This window comes from Anas acuta, chromosome 20, assembly GCF_963932015.1.
Source record: "Anas acuta chromosome 20, bAnaAcu1.1, whole genome shotgun sequence".
Lineage (NCBI taxonomy): Eukaryota > Metazoa > Chordata > Aves > Anseriformes > Anatidae > Anas > Anas acuta.
Genome location: NC_088998.1, coordinates 8,968,720 through 8,988,357, shown reverse-complemented (window position 1 = coordinate 8,988,357; position 19,638 = coordinate 8,968,720). Strand labels below are relative to the sequence as shown.

The window sequence follows — 19,638 nt, the reverse complement described above, 5'->3', positions numbered from 1 at the left end:
GATTGAAGAAGCCGCCTGACAAGTGGCTGCTGAGAGGCAGATCAGGGCTGTGTCTGCGCTTTGGCTTTGTGTCCTTTTTTTCGCTGTTGTGCTGAGGTCCTTTGTTTAAAGCAAGCTGGAGAGAAGCACTGAAACGTGCGGGTCCCACTGGTGTGCTTAAGCACCACCACAGAGGGCTCAAAGCCCTTCAGTCGAAGCCGGGGGGTGTTTACCAGCTCCCAAACCACCACGGAGCCCCAAGAGGGGAGGAGCAGACCCCGACCGCCCCCCAAGTGCAGCCAGGAGCGCAGCACGAAGCCGCTCAGGGTGCAGGTGCCAGGGGCTGAAGCAGCAGCCGGAGCGAGGCAGCGCCCAGGTGAGGCTGTGGTGCAGGAGGAGCGCAGGGTGGCTGCGAGGTGAGCGGTTCTTTCTGTGCTAAAAAAAGCTGGAAATGAGCAGCGCTTTTTCAAGATGCACGTTTCTGATACAGAAGTGCATTCGGCTTTAACAGCTGTGTAATTTAGGAGAGCGAGTTTAAAAGCTGACGCTTTATAAAGACTGCGTGAGTAGGCACATGTTCTGTTCAGCTGTCAGTTGGACTCTGAGCTTTTGGGACATGTTATTTGCGAGGTTTCTGTGTGAGCTGAAGGGGAAGAGACACGGCTTGGTGGCAGTGCTGAGATTATTCTGCATTTCTGTCCCTCCGCAAGCCGGGGCCCCAGGAATTGCACCTGGTGGCAGGAGACTGGGGGCACCCCCGGTGCTTTGTGCTCGCTGGGTCTTTGGGTCTCTTATGCTTTGGTTTTCCTGGCTGGGGCTGACTGGGTTGTTTCACAGCGGTCCCAGTGTTGCTCATGGGCGAGGTGGGGGCTGCCTGATGGGCACAGAAGCCGCCATCCAGCCCAGCTCAGCCCTGTAAGGCTCCCCTGGGTGATTTTGGGGGCGAGGATTCGGGCTCTGAGGGAGCAGAGCCGTGACCCTGCTGCTCCTCTCCCCGCCCGCAGCGCAGTCCTCCCTGATGGCGTCCCCGCAGACGGAGGAGTTCTTTGATCTCATCGCCAGCTCGCAGAGCAGGCGGCTGGACGACCAGCGCGCCAACGTGGGCAACCTGCCCGGCCTGAGGATCACCCACAACAACCTGGGGCACCTGCGCGTGGAGGGGGACGCTCAGGAGCCCGGCGACGAATTCTTCAACATGCTGATGAAGTGTCAGGTACTGCGGGACTCAGTTCTCCCCCAGCAGCACGTGCTGCCCCCCCCCGATCCCACCCGCAGCTCCCATCCCACTCCTAACGCCTTTTTTCTCCCCCCGCAGTCCTCCAGGATCGATGACCAGCGCTGTGCACCCCCCGACTCCATCCCCCGTGGCCCCACCATGCCAGATGAAGACTTCTTCAGCCTCATCCAGCGCGTCCAGGCCAAGCGCATGGATGAGCAGAGGGTAGATTTGGCCTCAGCCCAGGAGGAGGCAGCAGAGGAGCAGCAGAGGCCTGGTTCCAGCTAAGAACGGGGGTTCAGGTGGGGGGGTTTGGTTTCATTTCAGTTTTTTTAGAGAACTCCGTGTAGGTGGTTTCAAAGCCGAGTGCTCCTGCGCTTCCACAGACTTCTCCCAGGAGCGCCCCGAGCTGCACGTGGCTGCTCTGCAGAGGCAGCACCACAGAAGGCCCACGGGACCAGGGAGGGGTTTTAAACAAGGGGCTTTTTTAGGACGTGCAGCCACGGTAACACTGGGCCCAGCACCAGGGAAGGAGACTTTGGCAGTCCCTTTGCTCAGCACCTGAAAACCCAGGAACTGGTGCTGGCAGCCAGAGGAGGAGCCTGGAGCAGGTAGTGAAATCCAGCCTTGATGTCCTTTATTTCCAGAACACTTTAAATTTAACGGGGGAAGGGAAGAGCACCTTTTGCATTTTCAAGTCCTCCTGTCTCGTTTGCATCACGAGGTGACGGATTGCTCTGGATCCTTTCCTGGAATCTCTTGCTCAACTTTGTGCTTTCTAGAGGAGGAAACGAGCTCAGGTCAGCGGCGACACAGCTCCTTTCAACCCTGAGCCCTGGTCCCCCCACTTTGAGGTTTGTTCTGGGGTTGCTGTGAATTCCGGGGGCCCTGCGCTGTCCCTCCCCTCCGCTTCCCCAGCCGCTCCTGTGCAGAGCTGTACTGGAACCTCCTGAGCAGGACCCAAGGCTCTCCCACCCATAGCTTCAGTGGAATTTGGAGACCCCCAGCAAAACCCCAGCCTGGGACAAAGCCTGAAAGGTAACTGCCAGCTGTGCAGCCCCAAGGAAGGGAGGAAGAAGGTCTCTGCCCATCTGCTTAGCACAGAAAACTGAGGCAACGCATCGCTTCTGCTGCAGCTGGGCCAGAAGCCTCGTACAGGATTGAACTGAGTGCCCGAGGCAGAAACCTGCACTGGGCACTGAGCTGCTGCGAGAGCTACAAAGCCTTCTGGTCACAGCTTGCGATGCTCCCTCGTGCCCAGCAGCAGTGGGGGCCAGCAGCCCTGCCCTCCGCCTTGTTCCTCCTGACAGCAGGGCTGTGCTGCTGCCTGCCCCGCAGAGCTGCTCCCACCCGGATCTGCGTTTACTTACATTTCCTTCTGGTGACACTGGGAAAGCGAGCCCGGAGAGGAGGCCAGCAGCCATCTCCTTCGAGGAGGTGGAATGTTTTCTTCTTTGCTTGACCTGAGAGGCAATCTTGGAACCGAGCACCTCCAGCAACGAGGTCTGCCAAAGCAGGTGTGTTCCTACGGAGCACAAATCAGCACTTTCTGACTGAAACGCATTTGACGGAAACATTTCCAACCAGCAGTTGAGATTTTTAGACCAGTGATGCTGCTCGTCGGGCACTCAACCTGCCTGCGCTGAACATTTGGAGGGGAAGCTGCGTTTTGCCTGCCACCAGGGAGCACTCACCTGCTGCGTGCATCGCTGGGCTGAGGCTCAGCCTCCTGCCTGGGGCAGGTCAGAGCTCTGGAGCCAAGCCAGGAGGACCTGCCCGCCACCTCCGCACCCACCTCGCCTGCATTTGTCCAGAGGAAGACAGCGCCGAGGATGCCAATGACTTCTTGAGCAGCTGCAGGCCCCGGGCTGTGCAGCTCAGCCAGGTGGCGAACTGGAATCTGACCATGAAGCTTTCAGAGGTGTTAATTATTTGCCATATACTTGAATGTATTGAGCTTATTTATTTTTTACATGTGCATTTGCTAATGTCATTTTGATGGGGAATTTCCAACCCACAGGTACTTTTTTTCTAAAAAATAATCTGCCAAATGAATTAATATATTAGAAATGAATACAGCGCGAGGGAAAGGGGGGGGTTGTGCTTAATAAATATTTGTGTCTAAGCTTCAGTGACAGAAGTTAATTTCCACTATTTTTTTGGCCAGGAGAGCTCACGGGGGTCCTTTGGGATGGGACTGGGGGTGCGTGGTGGGGTCTTGTGGAGGACATCACCACGTGGAAGTGTTAAGAAAAAGGGTGTGTGCATCACCCCTATGTCTCTTAGGGAGCAGGGTGCTGTAGGATACAAAGCCCTGAGCCCTCCTGCCCTGTCTTGGTGCATTCCCGGCACCTGCCCCAAAATCTGTGTCTGGTTTCCCTGGTGGGAGCTGCCAGAGGAAAGGGCAGCGAGTGCCTGGCATAAGCTCTCGGTGAGGATACTCCCAGAGCAGCAGGCAGCAGCACGAGCTCGTTCCAACGCAGCAGGGAGGTGCAGGCCGTTAGATTTCGCTAGAACGGGGGCCTGGGAGCAGCAGATTTTTGGCTCCTGAGCCCTGTGAGGATAAAGCCAAGTCACAGCTGCTCCTTCCACGCCTGGCTAACCTGTGCAGGCTCCTGCCAGTCCTGATCGAAGCTTAATGAAGAGCCACCAGCTCCTTCTCATCAGGCGTTCTCAAGTTGCTCAGTGCCTGGCCACAAGCAGGCTCTGTGTGTGACCTGAGGCCAGAACCGTGCCCCCAGTTCTGCAAAGGCTGGCGATTCCCAGGATTTGAAACAGGTGAAATTCCTAAAAGCAAGGGATGGGGCTCACCTGCTGTCTCACTGTCCTTAGCAGCTGAGGAAGGGCACACCATCCACCAGAAAATGTCTCTCACAGATCCCCACTGTGAGCGGGAGCAACGGCTGCTACTGCTGCTCCAGGCCCTCAGCCTGTGCTGGTTGCTGCTGTGCTGGAGCCTGGAGTAACAGAAAGAGCAGCGTTATTGTCCGACAGCAGTGTGTGTGCAGAGCACAGCCCTTCCTCCCTTCCTCTGGTAGGGCACAGCTCGCTGCTGCTGACACCCGCCGGGCAGGCGCGGCACTGCCGAGCTCTGCGCCCAGGGCAGAGCAGGGAGGAAAGCTGAAAGAGCAGGCCCCGTGCAAGCAGCACAAAGTGAGTCACTTCCCAGCCCCCTGCGCTGCTGCTCGCAGGAGGGATTTACCTGCCTGAGCCCGTCAGGAAGGCGGCACGGTGCTGCTGAGCCCCCCGCAGCACACCCACGGGTGGCAGGGGCTGTAACGCCATCGCTGCACGCACAGCGATGCGCTTGGGCATCCGAGTGCAATAAAAAAGACAGGGGGTGTTCAGAGAGGCGGAAAGCAAGAGGCACAACAGCGCCTGTTTTGCAGCAGAGCCCTCATGGGACAGGATTTGGGAACAGAATCCCTCCCTTGGCAGCCCCAGGGAAACGCTTTGAGGATTGTGCCAAAGGATTGCAGCGCGTGCTGGGAACGCTGCCTTGCCCCCCTCACATCCCCAGCCCTCCTCTGTGCATCCAACACCCCCGTCCCAGCGCTGTCACTCACCCTGCCCTGCTGCACCAGGCCCTCGTGGCACTATTCCCCCATCGTGACACAATCTCCAGCTCAGGAGGAAGCCTTTTTTCTCTTCTCTCTCCCAGTCCTTTGGCTGCTGGGCTCCTCCTAGACAAAGCCTGCTCACTGGTGTCCTCTTTAACAAAAAGGTTTCCTTTTTTTCAGAAGAAAAAAAAAAAAACAACATCAAAACGGAGCACATTTTTAAAATACAGTCTGTTAGCAACAAATCCTTTTGTTTTACACACACAGTCCCTCAGAGAAGCAACCCTCTCCCTTCCAGCTGAAAACCCTGAAAACCCCGGAATGGTTTGCCACAAAAGGTGCCCGTTCCCTGGGGGCTGCCCTCGGGCCCCACCCTGCCTCTGCAGCGCACTCCCTGCACCCGCACCCCAAAGCTCTGCCCGCCCCGTGCGATCTGCTGCTGCCTGCCCTGTCCTCGTCCTGCCAAAACCACGTCCAGCAGCACAGCCAGGCCCTGCTCGTGGTGCTCCAGGACCACCCTGCTGCCCTGCCTCAGCGCCAGGGAAACACTGATCCCTCAGGCAGCCACAGACAGACTTTGCTGCAGTTTTTTACTGTAACAGAGCAAAAACTAGCGTAACCTTTCCATATAACCATAGATAGGGGCACAGTAATGGGTACGAAAGGTAAGGAAAACGGCTAGAACAGCTAAAACCTGGCTTTTTTAGTACTAACTGTTTCCAAGACAACGCAGAGCCTTCCCAGCGGCTTGGTGCCACCCCGTCACAGGCAGCAGAGGCACGGCAGCAGAGCGCTGTCTGCTTGGAGGTAACACAATCACCCCCCTTCCAGCAGTGCCAGCAGCTCACAACAGGGCGAGCACGCAGCCGTGTTCCAGGACTCCTGTTTCTTAATTACCACGTGGATCGCTCCAGCATCTGATTGTGTCAGAGCCATGTTTCTTTAGGACATGAGCACGCACAAACCTAGCTGCGGGAGGAAGCTCCTGCCCTTCAAAGCTGTTCCATCACTCTGAACTGAGGTACTTACAAGAAAACATGAATATTTGAACTATACTCACAATACAACACGTATAAAATTACTATAAATGCTTCAGGTGAACAAAGAAAACTCATTAACGCTCATTAATACATGCAATGCCCTCAATGAATACTTGAATGATTAAAGGCCACGGACACCTGGACGAGTTTGGCTGCAAGAAGTGGGTTCGTTCAGCTTGGAGGCACAAAGGCAGAGGGGTTTTAGGGCTTTCTGTAGCTCTCTGGTGGGAGGGCGTGGAGGATCCAGAGCCAAGGCTCTTCTCAGCAGTGCAGTGCTTTGAAGGAAGGCAATGGGCACAGGCTGAAACCCAGGGTGTTTCAGTTAGGCACGAGGATTTCTGGTATTCTTTTACTAAGGGATTGGTCAAATACCAGACCAGGGCTCCAGAGGCTGTGGGATCTCCACCATCCTCAGATACTCAAGCCTAGGCTCTAAGTGTCTTTAACTGAGCCTCCTTTGAGCAAGGTGGTTGGATAGAAACCTCCAGAGGCCTCCTCCAACCTGTTACTTTTTGACATCAAGTTTAAAAACATAAGAGGATACTTCACAGTGCTTCAGGCTGCTGGACCTTAAGATAAGCTGAACTTTTACCCAGGCGGAGAGAGGAAGCCCTACGAACGTGCAACATGATCACCTTGCAGCCTGATTCATCGCTACCCGTTACGCGCTGGTAAACACCTACATTTTGCATTTATGAAGTTATTATTTTTTGTTCTAGCTGATCTTAACGTGCAGCAGTAGCATTAATAAGCACCTCAACGTCTGTCAAATAAGACAAATTCCTAGGTGCTCCACTTATCTCCAACGTGCTTCACAAATGTTCATTCTGCCTTCACGCCCGTCCTCCCCCTCACCAGTGAGGAAGTTGCATAACCCCAGCACCCCGGGGCCGCTTGCTGCGTCACTGCCCCGAGTGGAATTTCCGAGCAGGGGCTGGCACTCCCACGGGGCAGCACAGCCAGCCTCGTGGCGTAACCCACAGACAGGGATTTTCAGCCTAGTGATAGACAGAAGGGGCACAGAACCTTCACTCTGGATGATAAAAGGGGAAATGAAAAAGCAGCACTTCAGTGGCTGCGGTGAGCTGGTTACCTGATCCTCCTGCAGGGACATTTTGGCTTTGCAAACTCACACATGGTCAGACCTCCTCCTCAGGTGGTATCAATCGCCTCTTCTGCTCAGCTGCTGTGCCCTGCGATGCTCCTCCAGCAGCACTGCCATCAGCTGCTGATGTGCAACAGCTGGACAGCATCAGAGGGCACTGCTAAAGCCTGCAGTTAGAGCTGCACCTGCCTAGGTTAAAACACACGGACAGCGAATTAACTCCCTTCTCACCTGAGAACAAAGCAGGCGTCCTGACACTGCTGAAATGCTCAAAATTGCTTTAATGTCAGCAAAACAAGTACCAGGAAAAATATCCACACTCCACCTCTAAAAATATTGGTTTGGTCAAAGGCAAAACTACGTAAGACAAAGACACAACAGAGAAAAGACCGACGCCTGACTTTATTTTAAACACAGACCATTGAAGTTAGGAAAGAAACGTTAACAGTCTCTCGTGCCATCAGCAGAACGACACAAATCCCACTCGTCACGTCTGTCCCTTGCCGCCAGTCTCTGGGGGGCCTTCCCCACCTTCTCCCTCTGTAGGATGACTTTGAGACCCGGTATCTGCCGTGCCTTCCAGAAGCAGCTCCAGGGCTTCCTCACCAACCACACGTCTCACCTTCTCCCCTTTGGCTGCCAGGATTTCCTCGATATTCCTGAACAGCAATTTGAAAACCAACAGTGACACTACAGCAAAGGCTGGACAGAAGAGTCTACTGCGTGCTGTTTCCTTTACACTTTGCTCCCGGTACTAACACCACACAGCAAATCAGCTCGTGCACTTTACGATACCTTTCCATAAGTTTAGGAAGCAGATGAAACTATCCAAACCTCCTAGGACCGTTTTTATCCATTAGGATCAATAAATTAGCAATTACGGCAAAACAGAAATTTTAAAGGTATCTAAGGGCGTTAGAAATCACTGAAATTCAACAGCACACTGGCCCCCACGTTTGAAACACATAGCCAGGTGAACCTAGCAGTGATTTAATAAAGCCTGTGGGAGAACAGAACTTCACACACAATAATTCACCTGCTGGCACCAACAAGAACATCTGCGTCTCATGCAGCTTCTGTTGCTGCTTTACACCATTTATTTGGATCCTAGGTAGTGAGGTTCAAATTATAGGTGATTATAACCTCCATTCATGTGCTTTCAGAAACTGGATGAAATATAGAATTATACCAAATAAATCCTATTTTGATCTAAACCACATATTAAAAGCATCAAAGAAATAATACCCCAACTCGGGAGGATCTGGTTATAGCTCAACAGTCTTTTTCCCTTGCTAAATGAGCGTTGCTGGCACACCTACCTTTTCCCTTCCAGATCCGAGAACCACCCCAGGTTATCTGCTATGACGTGGTGATTCTTGCAGCCGGGGCACTTCACGATGACCACCCCTTTATGGTAGGCTAACTTGGAAATTGTTTTTGCTGAGCGCGTCTGGCAGACCTGCAGAGCAAACAGACAGCAACAACAGATGACAACCGCAGCTTCTGGACCCTTCAGAAAGGGAAATATTTTGCCTGAGTGGAATATTTCTTTTGTCCTCCCTCATCTCCAGATACTCCAAGGCTGCTCGGCCACGGGACGATGCTGTGCAGCTCCAGGGGCACTTTGCAGCTCAGGTCTGCAGGAGGCAGCCCCACAGCCTGATCTTCCCAGGCTCTGTCCCTTGTTTCTTTGTAAAAGTGGTAAATGGTTTTCATAGTGGGGCGAAGTGCACAACTATAGAGTAAAAATGGAAATAAAACATTGGTGATTCAGGCAGTTCTGGTACCGCGGATCTGTATGTTGGGAACTTTGGGAATTTCACCATGATCCTCACCAGTTTGGAGCATGTTTTAGTACCATTATCTCATCGCACTGATACAACGCTCCCGTTACGTTTAATTAAAGAAAATAAGAGACCCTGCTACCCAAACCTGCTGCCTGCAAGGCACCCAGGGCGACGAAACGCGTTTGTTTTTCTCTTTTTAACGCATTTAAGGGAAGCAAACGTGCAGCGATTTCAGCGCCCCCCTGCCCTGTCACCACAGGGCTGCCCGGGGGGGGGGAAGGCGCCGGCTCCTGCTCGCCCCTCGGCCCCGGCCCACCTTGCAGGTGTACACCAGGCGGTAGTGCGAGGCCTGCAGCTGCCCCACGGGGCTCGAGGCGGCGGTGCAGAGCCGTGCCGGTGCCGGTCTGGGTACCGGTGCCAATATCGGGGCCTTTCGGGGCCGCCGTGCCGGGGAGCCCCTCAGCAGCACCCGAATCGCTGCCCCCGCCGCCCGCCGCAACATGGCGCTGGGGCAGGCGCGCGGAGAGGGCGGGCGCTGAGGCGGCGGCCGCCATCTTGGGGCGGTGCCGCTGTGGGGAACGGCCCCGAGGCGGGAGGTGCCCCCCGGGCCTCGCTCAGCCCCCCAAAAAGACCCCCGAGCCCCTTCGTGGCACGAAGCGGGGCCCGTCCCGTGTTGTGCATGAGCAGCAGCCGCTTTTTTCTGTTTGATTCCACGCGAGGCTGGAGCGCGGAGCAGGCTCTCGGAAGCAGAAGCTCCCTCCCACACTCCCTGGCAGAGCTGGTGCCACACACACGAAGGGCTCCGAGCCTCAGCCCTGTTTATTGATGTACTGCACACCCCTCACGTTATTGTGCATCTAAAGGACAAAGTTCTCACTGACAGATGGACGGGGACAGGCACGAGGCTAAACACAGTCCAGTCACACACTTTTAACTTCTCATAGTGTTGGTTATAGTCCAGTTACAGGCTAACTTCTCATACACATTGGTTTAGATGGTTTTAAAATCCATGTAGTCTGTTTGTAGAGACAAATACAGATCACACCGCAGCCCCCAGCCTCTCTGCTGTTTGCTTCTCATGTTGGCTCCTGCCTTTACGAGCCCTCGGTGTCAGTGTTGTCGCTGCCCGTGGTGTTTTCCCAGTCTGCTTCGTGGTGCTGCCCCTTTGGTACTCTTCGCATTGCCCTTTTTCTGAAAACAAGGGTAGACGTTTCAGTTTTGGAAGATGTTGAGCCTCTGAAAATAAGTTGTGTAAGAAATTTAAATCCTCCCTGAATCACGGTTGAGGACAGGGAACAGAGTGAGTAGAAGAAATACACACAACAAGCTAATCACTTAAGTCGCAAGGTTATGACTCAATTAGTCCTGCTTACTAAAGGCCAGACCTTCGGTAACGCTCAAAGCAGTCCTTCATCCTCCTCCGCTCCTTTTCTGCCAGTTCCTCATTGGCCAAGCCACACTCCTGGAACTGGAGAAAATGCAAACAGACATGAACTGCATCCCTCTGAAGATCAGATCAATTTTATTATCCAAAACTGTTCTTTATAGACGGCTGGTTTTGAGGCTGATGTACTGTGTTTGGCCTCTGCAAGATAAGGCTGAAAACCACCCAAAGAAGCATGATGATCTCTTCTCAGGCTTGTTTGTGCCCTGCATCATTCCAAATGCAAATAAAGAGGGAAAACTGGAAACCTATGCCTTAAAATGACAAAGTATGGCTGTTCGCTGCCCAAACCCTCACCAGTGTGTAGAGCTAGCTTCCTGCATCTGCTTGGACCTACAGAATGAAGTGCAGCGTGTTTACTCCTTGGCTGTTCACTACTGCATGTCCAGGATGGTAACACATCCCAGTTTCACATAATTTTACCATGTTTATTCTCCCCCAGTTGCCAATTTGAAATTCTATTTCATCAGTGGTACTGCAGACAGTTAAACTGAAAAACAACCATAACCAGAGATAAAGGCCAGAAAATAATTTGAAGGTCCTAAGCAAAGATGGAGAAATAACCAGCAGATGAGTATTTTACTGTTCAGAGCTCACCCTTTTTGGAGGGGGCATTTTGCACAGACTGCTTTCTGGAAAAGCTGCTTCCATGCTTCTCAAACTTAGTAAATCTATCATTAACAAGAACATTAAAGATCTCAAATCCCAGTCGGCGTCAAGAAAAGCCCACAAAGATTCTCTTACAGTGGGTGACTCCAGAGGCAGATTGCTCTCTCGGGTGCTAAATTGCTGGGTTTGTCCTTCAGGGCAGTCTTCTAAAAGATGGAAAAATCACAGCATTAGTCATAGTTGCCACTGATAAGTAACTTCTCCTTCCACTAGTTCAGCAAGTAGCAATAGTTGTAATGTAACAGCTGCCCAACAGAGCACAGAATCAACAGCAGAACTGAAACCAAGCCTTAAAATGTTTGGTCTGTTTAGTCTTCTAATCAATGTGCAAGTCACCGTTCATTTTATTTGATCCCCTAAATCTTGCTTAGGATGATGGACTTCCCAACGGGCTCAGAAAGAGAGACCATCTATCTAGTTTCAGCATATGGGGGAGCAAAATGAACCTTTGCAAAGCAGCACCTCTGCTTAACATCATCAAAAAAAAAAAAAAAAAAAAAAAAAAACGTGTTGAAGATGAGCACGAGAAATCATTCTAAACATGATTTTAATCACAATTTGTCCCTGTTCCCCAACAACTAAGTCTTGCATATCAAGATGCTTAACATCAGGTGATAATTTAGTGAAACTCCTTAGTGATCAGGTACTGTGCTACCCAATTTTGAACTGAGTGAGGTACAATAATACAAGTATTTTTTTGGATCAGTGTTGTTTAGCTTTTGTGAAAAATCTCCCATCTCAATAAATAAAAAGAGATCAGAATAGAAAGTTTCTTCTGTGCTACTTTTCCTTCTTTCTCAACATGTTTTGAAGGAGAATCTCAAGTTCTTAGAGGAGCCTGTTAATTCCTCTCCACACTGCTGAATCATTTCCACTGGGGATGCCACAAAAACAGAACCAGTGACAGCATTAATTACATGCTTCTGCTTTTGTGAAAACAGCCTGCAACATAAAAGGGAGGAGGGGAAGGAAAAATCCCTAAAGAAAGCCACATGGTCCTTCTGAACTGGAAGGATGCTTTTTCTGTTCTCAGCTCAGCCACAAATGCAAGAAGACTTGGAGAAAAAAAAGACATCCAGGAACTGTTTGTCAGAGGCACCATGTACTAGGTGATTTTTCCTGGACAAATTCAGAAGACAGATTACTGAAAAAAAAGACTCAAGGACCTAGGACAGTGTAATGACACAACTTTGGCACGTCATTCAGCTGTATGAAAGACTATTTCAAAGACCACGTAGTAAACAGCGTGGGGAGTTTTTTCTCTCCAAAAAAGCTGCACTCACTGTTCCCAGCATCTGGGGACGAGTTCTTTTTATAGGTGAGAAGGATGGTGGTATGGCAGAGTGCCTCGGGATTCTAGAAGCCTTGATTTATGGGTGCCTATTCTGAGTACTCTCAAGGAAACCTTACTCAGAGGGCCAAGCATGCCCACACTGAGAAACACCTCTCCTAAATTGAGTCTCCAGTCATGCTACCTCTTCTCTACTGAAAATAAAAAGCAGGGATTGTCTTTTCCCATCCCTTTGGAACACTGAATGATCCCTTCGAGAACTCTACCCTATGTTTTGCCCAACAAAAGCCTTACTTTTAGTCAGCTGTGCATCTTCATCTAGATGACCATGAAGAGTAAGCTACGGGACAGAAACAAAGCGAGATATGAGAACAGCCCCTTATTCCTTCTCAGACAATAGCTAGGAACAGATGGAGAAACATAAGACACAGCACATGCATAAAACCGACCTTTCCCTATTGTGTCTTGCTGTCAGCAAAATAGGAGACATTCTGAGCCAAAAGTTATCGATCTACCATAAATTTATCCTCCGCGACTATATCCAGTTCTTGTGGCCTCATTTATGCATTTTGTCTCCAGACAATGCGATGATCTCTTCCACAATGAAATTGTGAACTAAGTAAAAACTCTTTACTACAGCTGACCCCAGGGTAACACATTTGGCTGTTCTCCCACAAGAGGCAATCAGAAGCAACCCAAAATAATTTGTTCCCACTTGTCTGCTTAGACTCAACAGTCTGAAACTATCCCATCAGAAAGTAAAATGTAAACACGGCACCCTACTCACTTCCTGGGAATCTCTGGAAGAGGTGTCATCCAGGTCAGAAGTCTGAAATAAAACCAGTAACTTAATTATTCCTCGTGAGCAATGAAGTTGCAATAACAGAACGTATAGGAGACTGAAAGCTTCAGAAAACAGAGAATTGAGGACTTCCTCCCTCCCACAATCTTGTCTGACCACTTGGAGAAAGTACACAAGATGCCACACTAATTAAAAGCCCCACGATGTCTTTTTTAGTTCCAAAACCCCATTTATTTACTCTGCTTCCATTTCATCTAAATGGCTCATACATGTTCTCTAGAGTTCATAACAGTCACACGCTCTGCCTAAACTGAGCTTTCCAACCCCTCGTACACAGGACAGCCCCACAGGCATACCAGTGCAGGTAGCTCCAGCTGCAACCTTTTCAGCTTGGCTTCAGTAGCCAGTAGCTGGCTCTCCTTTTGGAAGAGCTGCAGCTGCATCTCGTCACATCGCTCCCCCAGCTCCCGAATCTGTTTTCGGTAGGTGTCCCTCTCAACCAGGTTCTTGGAGTACTGCGTGTAGAACTGTTCCCTGGTCAGCAGTGCCTGGTGTAAGGGGCAAGATGTCACACGTGGCACGTCACACAGCGGTACATGCAGGGTTACAACACCTGCCTGCTTCAAGCAGCAAGCCAGGAATTAGCAGCAGCAACCCCAGGAGGAATGTTTTATCACCTGGTCTCTTTCTGAAGCCACTTCCTCCAGCTGCTGCAGGACGGCTTCGATCCGTTTTTTATACATCTGGGTGTCCTTCCTCAGGGACGTGCACTGTAGCTCAAGCATCTCCTTTTCTTCTGCGTACTGTTGAGACATGGTCAAAAGCACCCTGCAGATGGGGTTGAGTCGGAGCTAGGATCTCACCCCTTCTGCTCCATGCCACAGCCTGACCTCCCTGCAACATCAAAGTGCAGCCAGACTGTCCAGCTGGAGGCAAAGCCAACCAGGAGACCGGTCAACATGACTAGGAGGACTGCTGACGTGGTGGATTTACAAGCACCAGAGCTGTCACTCATTAGAAAAGCTCTCATCACCCTCCAGGCAGAGTCATGGACTGTTAATTAACAGACACAGGCATCAACAGATAACATAGTTACTGTCACAGAGTGCTAAAATATTAATGTGCCCTTTTTCCTCAAACTGTAACACGGACCCTAGAACAGGAGCAGCAGGGATCACTGCTGAGCAGCTCCTCTGCTCCACAGGCAGGACACAGCAGGTGCTTCATCTGCCTGTATTACCCACTGACCCCCAGCAGGGATTTGCACTGCACCACTTACTTTGTCTTGGAGCACCTCGGCTCGTCGCAGCTCCCTGCGAAGGTTGTAAACGGTGTTCATCAGCTTGCGGCGCTCCAGTATCTGGCTGCAGTCGTTCTCCAGAGTTTCATTGGAGAGGCTCTTCTCCAAATTTTGTTCCCTGGCAACCTGCTGGACAAGGAAGAAAGTGAGATACAGCAACCATCTAACTCCGTCAACTCTCTCTCCGCAGCCCCACGTGCTCTGTTTGACCTGGGAGAACAAGGTCACAGTTGAGCCACACAACCTTCAGTACAGCCCCATCGCTGCCCGGGCTGAAACAAACAATCACTTCTTAGGATTCCATATCCAGTCGCCCCCACCAACCTGGAGAGTGTTCTCCAGCTCCTGATTCTTGGCCAAAAGCAACTCCTTCTCCTGCTGTATCTCCCACATCACCTCGTGGCTTGGACGCTGCTCTATGGCATGCTTCAATTTCATCGTGTGCTTACGCTCCAGCTTGCAGTCATCCTCAGCCTTCATGAGGCTGTGCTTCAAGTGATCGATCTACAAGGAGGTTCAGAACGTATCAGTCACAGGAAGAAAAGTCCGGCCTCCAAAAGCAGTTCTCCTGTGGCAGTTCTCACTCCCCAGACAAACGTGGGGCACGCTTTTCTCTGTTTTCCCCAGGAAATTTGGTGCTCTGAGGATCAGAGCCTTGCCTGGGTGCTAAATTGGTACAACGTGCTGGTTCTGTGCTGCCCTTGTGAGAAGGCCTGGGCTTGAGTGAGGCCAAAACAGTTAATTCTTCACAGCACAGCCTATAAGACATGAGCTACGGACCACCAAGACATGCCATCTGCTAAGGAATATGCACAGCAACTGCTCTGGACCATCCCAGACAAAGACGCATCTGGCGCACAGCACAGCTCTTCAGGGATCAAGTAAGAAGTGAAGAAAAGGGCGACCGACCTCTAGGAGCAGGTCCCGATTCTTCATGAGGGCAGCGCTCTTCTCCTCGCTCTGTTTGGCGTAGCTCATGGCCAGGTTGTAGTTCTCGTCCTTGCACTTGCGCAGCTCCTTGCTCAGGCTGTCCCGCTCCTCCTTCATCTTCTGCGCCCGCTCCTGGTGCTTGCGGAGCAGGCTGTCCCTCACCCACATCTCTCTGATCGTGTTCTCCTTGGTGTGCAGCCACACGGTGAGCTCCTGGGCCTTCTGCCGCTCCTCCTGCACTGTCCTCTGCAGCTTCATGATCTCGCTCATCAGGAGCTGGCTCAGGCCGGACTCTCCGGCCGTGTCTGTGGGGTGGGCAGGCATCAGCCGCTGCTGTCCTGTCTGCCCCCCAGCCACGCACGCAGCGCTGAGCCCACCCCCACTTATCTGAGTCAAACTCAGAGGTGAATTCCCCCTTCAGTTGCACAGCACCAGTAAGCGAGGAGCTGCTGCTTCTCTGAACTCAAACTTTACCTATGATCATAGAGAAAACCCTGCTTGGGTCCTTGCCGGTTATCTTCTTGTAGAGCTGTGGATAATACAGCTCAAGACTCTCCATAAACGCCTCAAAGCCCTTGCGCCCCGTTCGCTGAAGAATGTCCAGGAGAACACCTGAAAAACCAGCAATAGTGCTATTAATCTATTTTTCTCTTTTCCTATTTCAGCTTCAAAGAATCGCTCCCATTTCCCCATATGCAGGTTAAACTCCTTGGGATCAAATCTCCTGGCCAATACTAAGCCAACTGCTGTGGAGGAACAAATAAAACTTAACCCTTCTATCTAGCTCCTATTAAAGTGGGTGCACAAGTCTCAGAAGGGCACTTTGTTATCCTGCTGACAGCTACAGAAGAGGTAAACTAAAAGGACACACAATGATGGTTTCTGCAGCTTGAGGCTCCACTCAAAAATACCAGAGGCAAACATAGGAAGAAAAAAAAAAGTGCCACTAGGTAAAAGATAGCAGAGACAAACCTAAGACTTAAGACTGAGCTTAGTTGCCTACTTTGCCTAGAAATAACCGTACCAAACCAAGCCCAGGGTGCTTCTTGTCTGGGTTTGCAGTTTCCCAACGTGGAAAACATGGAATGTAAATTAAAAAAAAAAATGGAGTGTAACTGTTAAGTACTGGAAGGCTAGCAAGCTATTGCAATCTGCTCCCAAGAGCATGAGCTTATCTTCAGTGCACTTCACCCACCTGCCTTCCGTTTGCGCATGACCAGGCTGGGGTCGTTGAGAACTTGTTCTTCATCATCGTGGTTTATCACCTGGCACTGACGAAGGTAGGGCGTTATACGGGAAGGATCTATCACGGATATCAGCTTCACACGGTAGTTTTCCAGGTTATTCCAACACGTCTCGTCGTTATCTTCTTCCAACATGGTGGCGAGTGAGAGGTATTGGCGAGCTGTCTCAGCCGTCCTTAAAAACAGAAAACAAAAAAGCAGACTCTAAGCCTCCTGGAAAAACGTGGGTGGTGCTGGGGAAACCAAGTGTGTTCACTGAGTGAGAATGGAAAAGTGTCTTCTACATACAGGAACACATCTCTCATGCGGTCTTTAACTCAGCAATTATGAATTCCTTTCAAAACAGGATGAAATACTACAGCTGGACCTGCAAGAACAGTGCAGCGCCAGGCTGGGGATAGCAGCAGCTCCGAGGCCAATGCCAACATTACTGACACACACATGAAGGAGAACCAGTGTGAAATTATGAGAAACCATAAAAAGAGTCACCAAAGCTTGATGCTTTCCCTCCAGCCAGCTGAACTTCTCCCAGAGCACTGCAAGACAAAAGCGAAACTGCTTAGCAGCAGGACCACTGGTGACGGGAAAGTCATCGAGAGCCCAGTAGAGAGGAAAATCCAACAAACTCCAGATTCCCAACAGCGCACCCCAAGGAGGAGCTGTCAGATCTCATTGACTTCATTGGGAGTTCTCCAGATGCTCAGCTATGCTTGCAATTAAATCGTGAATTTATCCCAACAACAACAACACAAAAGGTTGGACCACAACACAAGATGAGCTGATGGCAAACAGCGATTTTCCACTTTGAAAGTGAGCATCTTCTGAATCGAAAGCATCTTTGAAGGCCTCCTAATTAGCTATTAGCTCTACTTTTTAAACAGTTCACACTCTTCCTCCTCCATCTCACAGCATCTCAGAGCCCTGTATTATTGCCTGGCTACACAATCCTAAATATAACTCCCAGAGAAGGCTCTGTGAAAACCCCCAGTGGTGATAGCCCAAACTGCATTCAGCTGTGTAAGAACCTGTTTTTTCTGCAATTTATGCTCTGAAATAACACGTGCAAAGGGTGCCTCGGTGTGCTTCGGGGGAGCTTACTTCAGGGCTCCCCCACAGCAGCTGGACCAGGTTATTAGTTACTTGCCTCCTGATTACAGCTGCTGTGCATCACGCTCAAATTCTTCAGCCAGGAACCGTGCAGCTGAGCAAAAGCAGAAAATCCAACACTGCTGTACCCAGGCTTTTGTCTGAAGGCGGTTTTATCAATTCAAATAAGAACTAAGGCAATATTTATATTTCTTTTGCCTTTTGTAGTCAGCCTGTTCCATAAGGAGTATTTCTGAAATCCCAGCCACTAATTACTATGCTCACATCACATGCCAGCAACCTTAGCAGTCAAGTTTTCAGTTTAGTTTGATTTGAGGTGGAGAGGAAAGAGTTCTGACTACACAGGGGCTGAGATTTCACTCACATCTTACCGCATCCCTTCAAGCATCCCCATTGATAAATACCACACACACCCCTCAGAGCTGTAAAATTAAAATTACTGGGTCAATATAAACAAATCAGCATTATGTGGACCAACCTGGGCCTACGCAGTCCAGATTCTTCTTGTCTCTTACGCTGGTCTGGGAAAATTCATCTGCGTCCTGTCCCTGAGGAAATGTGTCCAGGCTGCAGCCTGCCTTTATACTCTGTCTAGTGCAAAAATAATTCCAGGAATAAAACCGATTCAAGAAAAAGGGAAACTACTCAGCTACGCTCTGAGGCAGAAAAGGGAGAGAATAATAAGGGGCCCCCCCAAAAAAGGGAAGCCTGAAAACATGATGGGGGAGGAGAATGAAAGCTGACGACATTGCAAGTCAGCAGCATTACATTAGCAGTGATCTTAGACCTACTCAGACTTGCATTTCCAATCTGTACTGCTGAAGCACCAGCTACAGCCAAGGAAGTTTCTTTGTGCAGAAAGATTAAAAAGAGTGAAGGTCGCAGGCACAGGCCTGTCCAATGTATTTCAGGGGACAAAGCAAGCTGCTAAGAGTTAGAAGACAAAAACTCTTCAAGACAGCCTTTCAACTGCTCAGGTAACATCTTTGAATGCAACTGGAGGTGGCAAGAATGCGTTCTTGGTCAAGAGTTCAGCTGAGAGTGAGGATTTCTGAAGCAACGCCTCAAATTGTTGATGTCCCTAAGATTCAAGCACAATTATGACAACTGAGTATTTGGAAGGAGAGGGAGTCAAGAACTGGCAAAGCACAGCCCATGAGTCCCAAATTACAGGCTGTGGCTCTAACAGCAATTAAAGGAGCAGCCCAGCAAGCAGCAGCGCGGTGATGTTAAACACCAACAAACCTTTGACTGCCTCCCTCCCTTCCTACAATCCTAGAACCGTAGCTGCACCAAAAACTCACTAACAGCCTGTTTTAAAAAAGCCTCGAGCATGTACTCGCTCTGATACCATGGCAGCATGACACATTTTCCCATTAGCTTCCCACTCCACTCGTTGTTCTGCTAAATTCCAGGAGAGTTTCTGCATGTTCTCCTTCAGAATGGAGCAGACATGCTCAGATTCTATAATCCTGAGCTTCTTGGTAGACATTAAATTAGCTTTACACTCCAAAAGATGCAGTACCTCTATTATTTGTGCCCTTGCTAAATAGAAGTAAACAGAATGTCTGCTGATTGATCAATCTGCCACATCGATTTGTTGGGAAAAATGTTACCTATAATCAGCTTGGGGAAGACAGAGCACGCTGCAAGAGGAAAGCTATTTCAAAATGCTTCCTCCCATTCCGCAGTGTCACGCAATTACAGAGACCTCAGTACCCCCACGGCCTGTCCAGCCCCAGCTCTGCCAAAAGGGCCCTCAAAGGAAAGTTTTAGCTCACAGCACACTGAACTCACCACTAAGCTCTTAGGAAATGTTGCCAGGCACAGCGCAAGGAAGCTTTCTGTAGCAGCTTCCCACTAGATTTTTACCAGCTTTGACTCAGCTAGCCTTAAACCTCTCTATATGATGGAAATTACTGTTTTATGAATGAGGAAACGAGCTTTTGTTAAGTGATTTGCTGATGGCTGTATGGGGCAGGCTGGGGAAGAATCAGGAAAGAATCCAAGCATAATTCAATCTTGCATTTTTAGCTGCATGCATATTCATTTCCCACATTCTCCTTGGCTTTCTTTCGTGTGGCTTTCAGACTTCATTTTTCTCATTAGCAATCACACTCACACAGACATTATGTACCATAAAAAACACAGAAGACATCAATAG

General features: G+C 50.3%; 3 protein-coding genes and 1 long non-coding RNA gene across 15 annotated transcripts in view; 1 reads left to right on the top strand and 3 right to left on the bottom strand.

Annotated features, from left to right (window-relative positions):
• The window catches only part of GPSM1 (G protein signaling modulator 1), a 63,128-nt gene extending 59,802 nt beyond the window's left edge, over positions 1-3,326 (top strand). For all 5 annotated transcript variants that reach the window (XM_068656904.1, XM_068656907.1, XM_068656903.1 and 2 more), the window contains 2 exons: positions 984-1,192; positions 1,295-3,326. In XM_068656904.1, coding sequence (XP_068513005.1) covers positions 984-1,192; positions 1,295-1,483 — 398 coding nt within the window. In that variant the 3' untranslated portion in view covers positions 1,484-3,326. The remainder of the gene's footprint in view (positions 1-983; positions 1,193-1,294) is intronic.
• Positions 1,811-4,732, bottom strand: LOC137842629 (uncharacterized). 2 transcript variants are annotated; one of them, XR_011089125.1, is made up of 3 exons: positions 4,398-4,732; positions 4,007-4,152; positions 1,811-2,720 (listed from the first exon to the last, which is right to left on the bottom strand). It is a non-coding gene; the product is annotated as an uncharacterized lncRNA (long non-coding RNA). The 2 variants fall into 2 exon arrangements; XR_011089126.1 differs by lacking the exons at positions 4,007-4,152; positions 4,398-4,732 and adding an exon at positions 3,611-4,000.
• A 2,550-nt stretch (positions 4,733-7,282) lies between these two features.
• On the bottom strand, positions 7,283-9,263 carry DNLZ (DNL-type zinc finger). The gene is made up of 3 exons (XM_068656923.1): positions 9,004-9,263; positions 8,220-8,359; positions 7,283-7,559 (listed from the first exon to the last, which is right to left on the bottom strand). Exons 1-3 carry the CDS (start codon positions 9,187-9,189, stop codon positions 7,388-7,390), a joined length of 498 nt encoding a protein of 165 aa, XP_068513024.1. The 5' UTR covers positions 9,190-9,263; the 3' UTR covers positions 7,283-7,387.
• A 215-nt stretch (positions 9,264-9,478) lies between these two features.
• CARD9 (caspase recruitment domain family member 9) lies at positions 9,479-18,159 on the bottom strand. 7 transcript variants are annotated; one of them, XM_068656917.1, is made up of 14 exons: positions 17,953-18,159; positions 16,857-16,903; positions 16,319-16,542; positions 15,598-15,735; positions 15,103-15,428; positions 14,518-14,697; positions 14,173-14,322; positions 13,571-13,696; positions 13,250-13,441; positions 12,879-12,920; positions 12,386-12,431; positions 10,876-10,946; positions 10,073-10,155; positions 9,479-9,878 (listed from the first exon to the last, which is right to left on the bottom strand). In XM_068656917.1, the coding sequence occupies exons 3-14, from the start codon at positions 16,500-16,502 to the stop codon at positions 9,782-9,784; spliced, it is 1,635 nt and encodes a 544-aa protein (XP_068513018.1). In that variant the 5' UTR covers positions 16,503-16,542; positions 16,857-16,903; positions 17,953-18,159; the 3' UTR covers positions 9,479-9,781. The 7 variants fall into 7 exon arrangements, with proteins under 7 accessions (XP_068513018.1, XP_068513016.1, XP_068513019.1 ...); XM_068656915.1 differs by lacking the exon at positions 16,857-16,903; XM_068656918.1 differs by lacking the exons at positions 16,857-16,903; positions 17,953-18,159 and adding an exon at positions 17,015-17,825 and having other exon boundaries at positions 10,061-10,155.
• Positions 18,160-19,638: the final 1,479 nt, after the last annotated feature.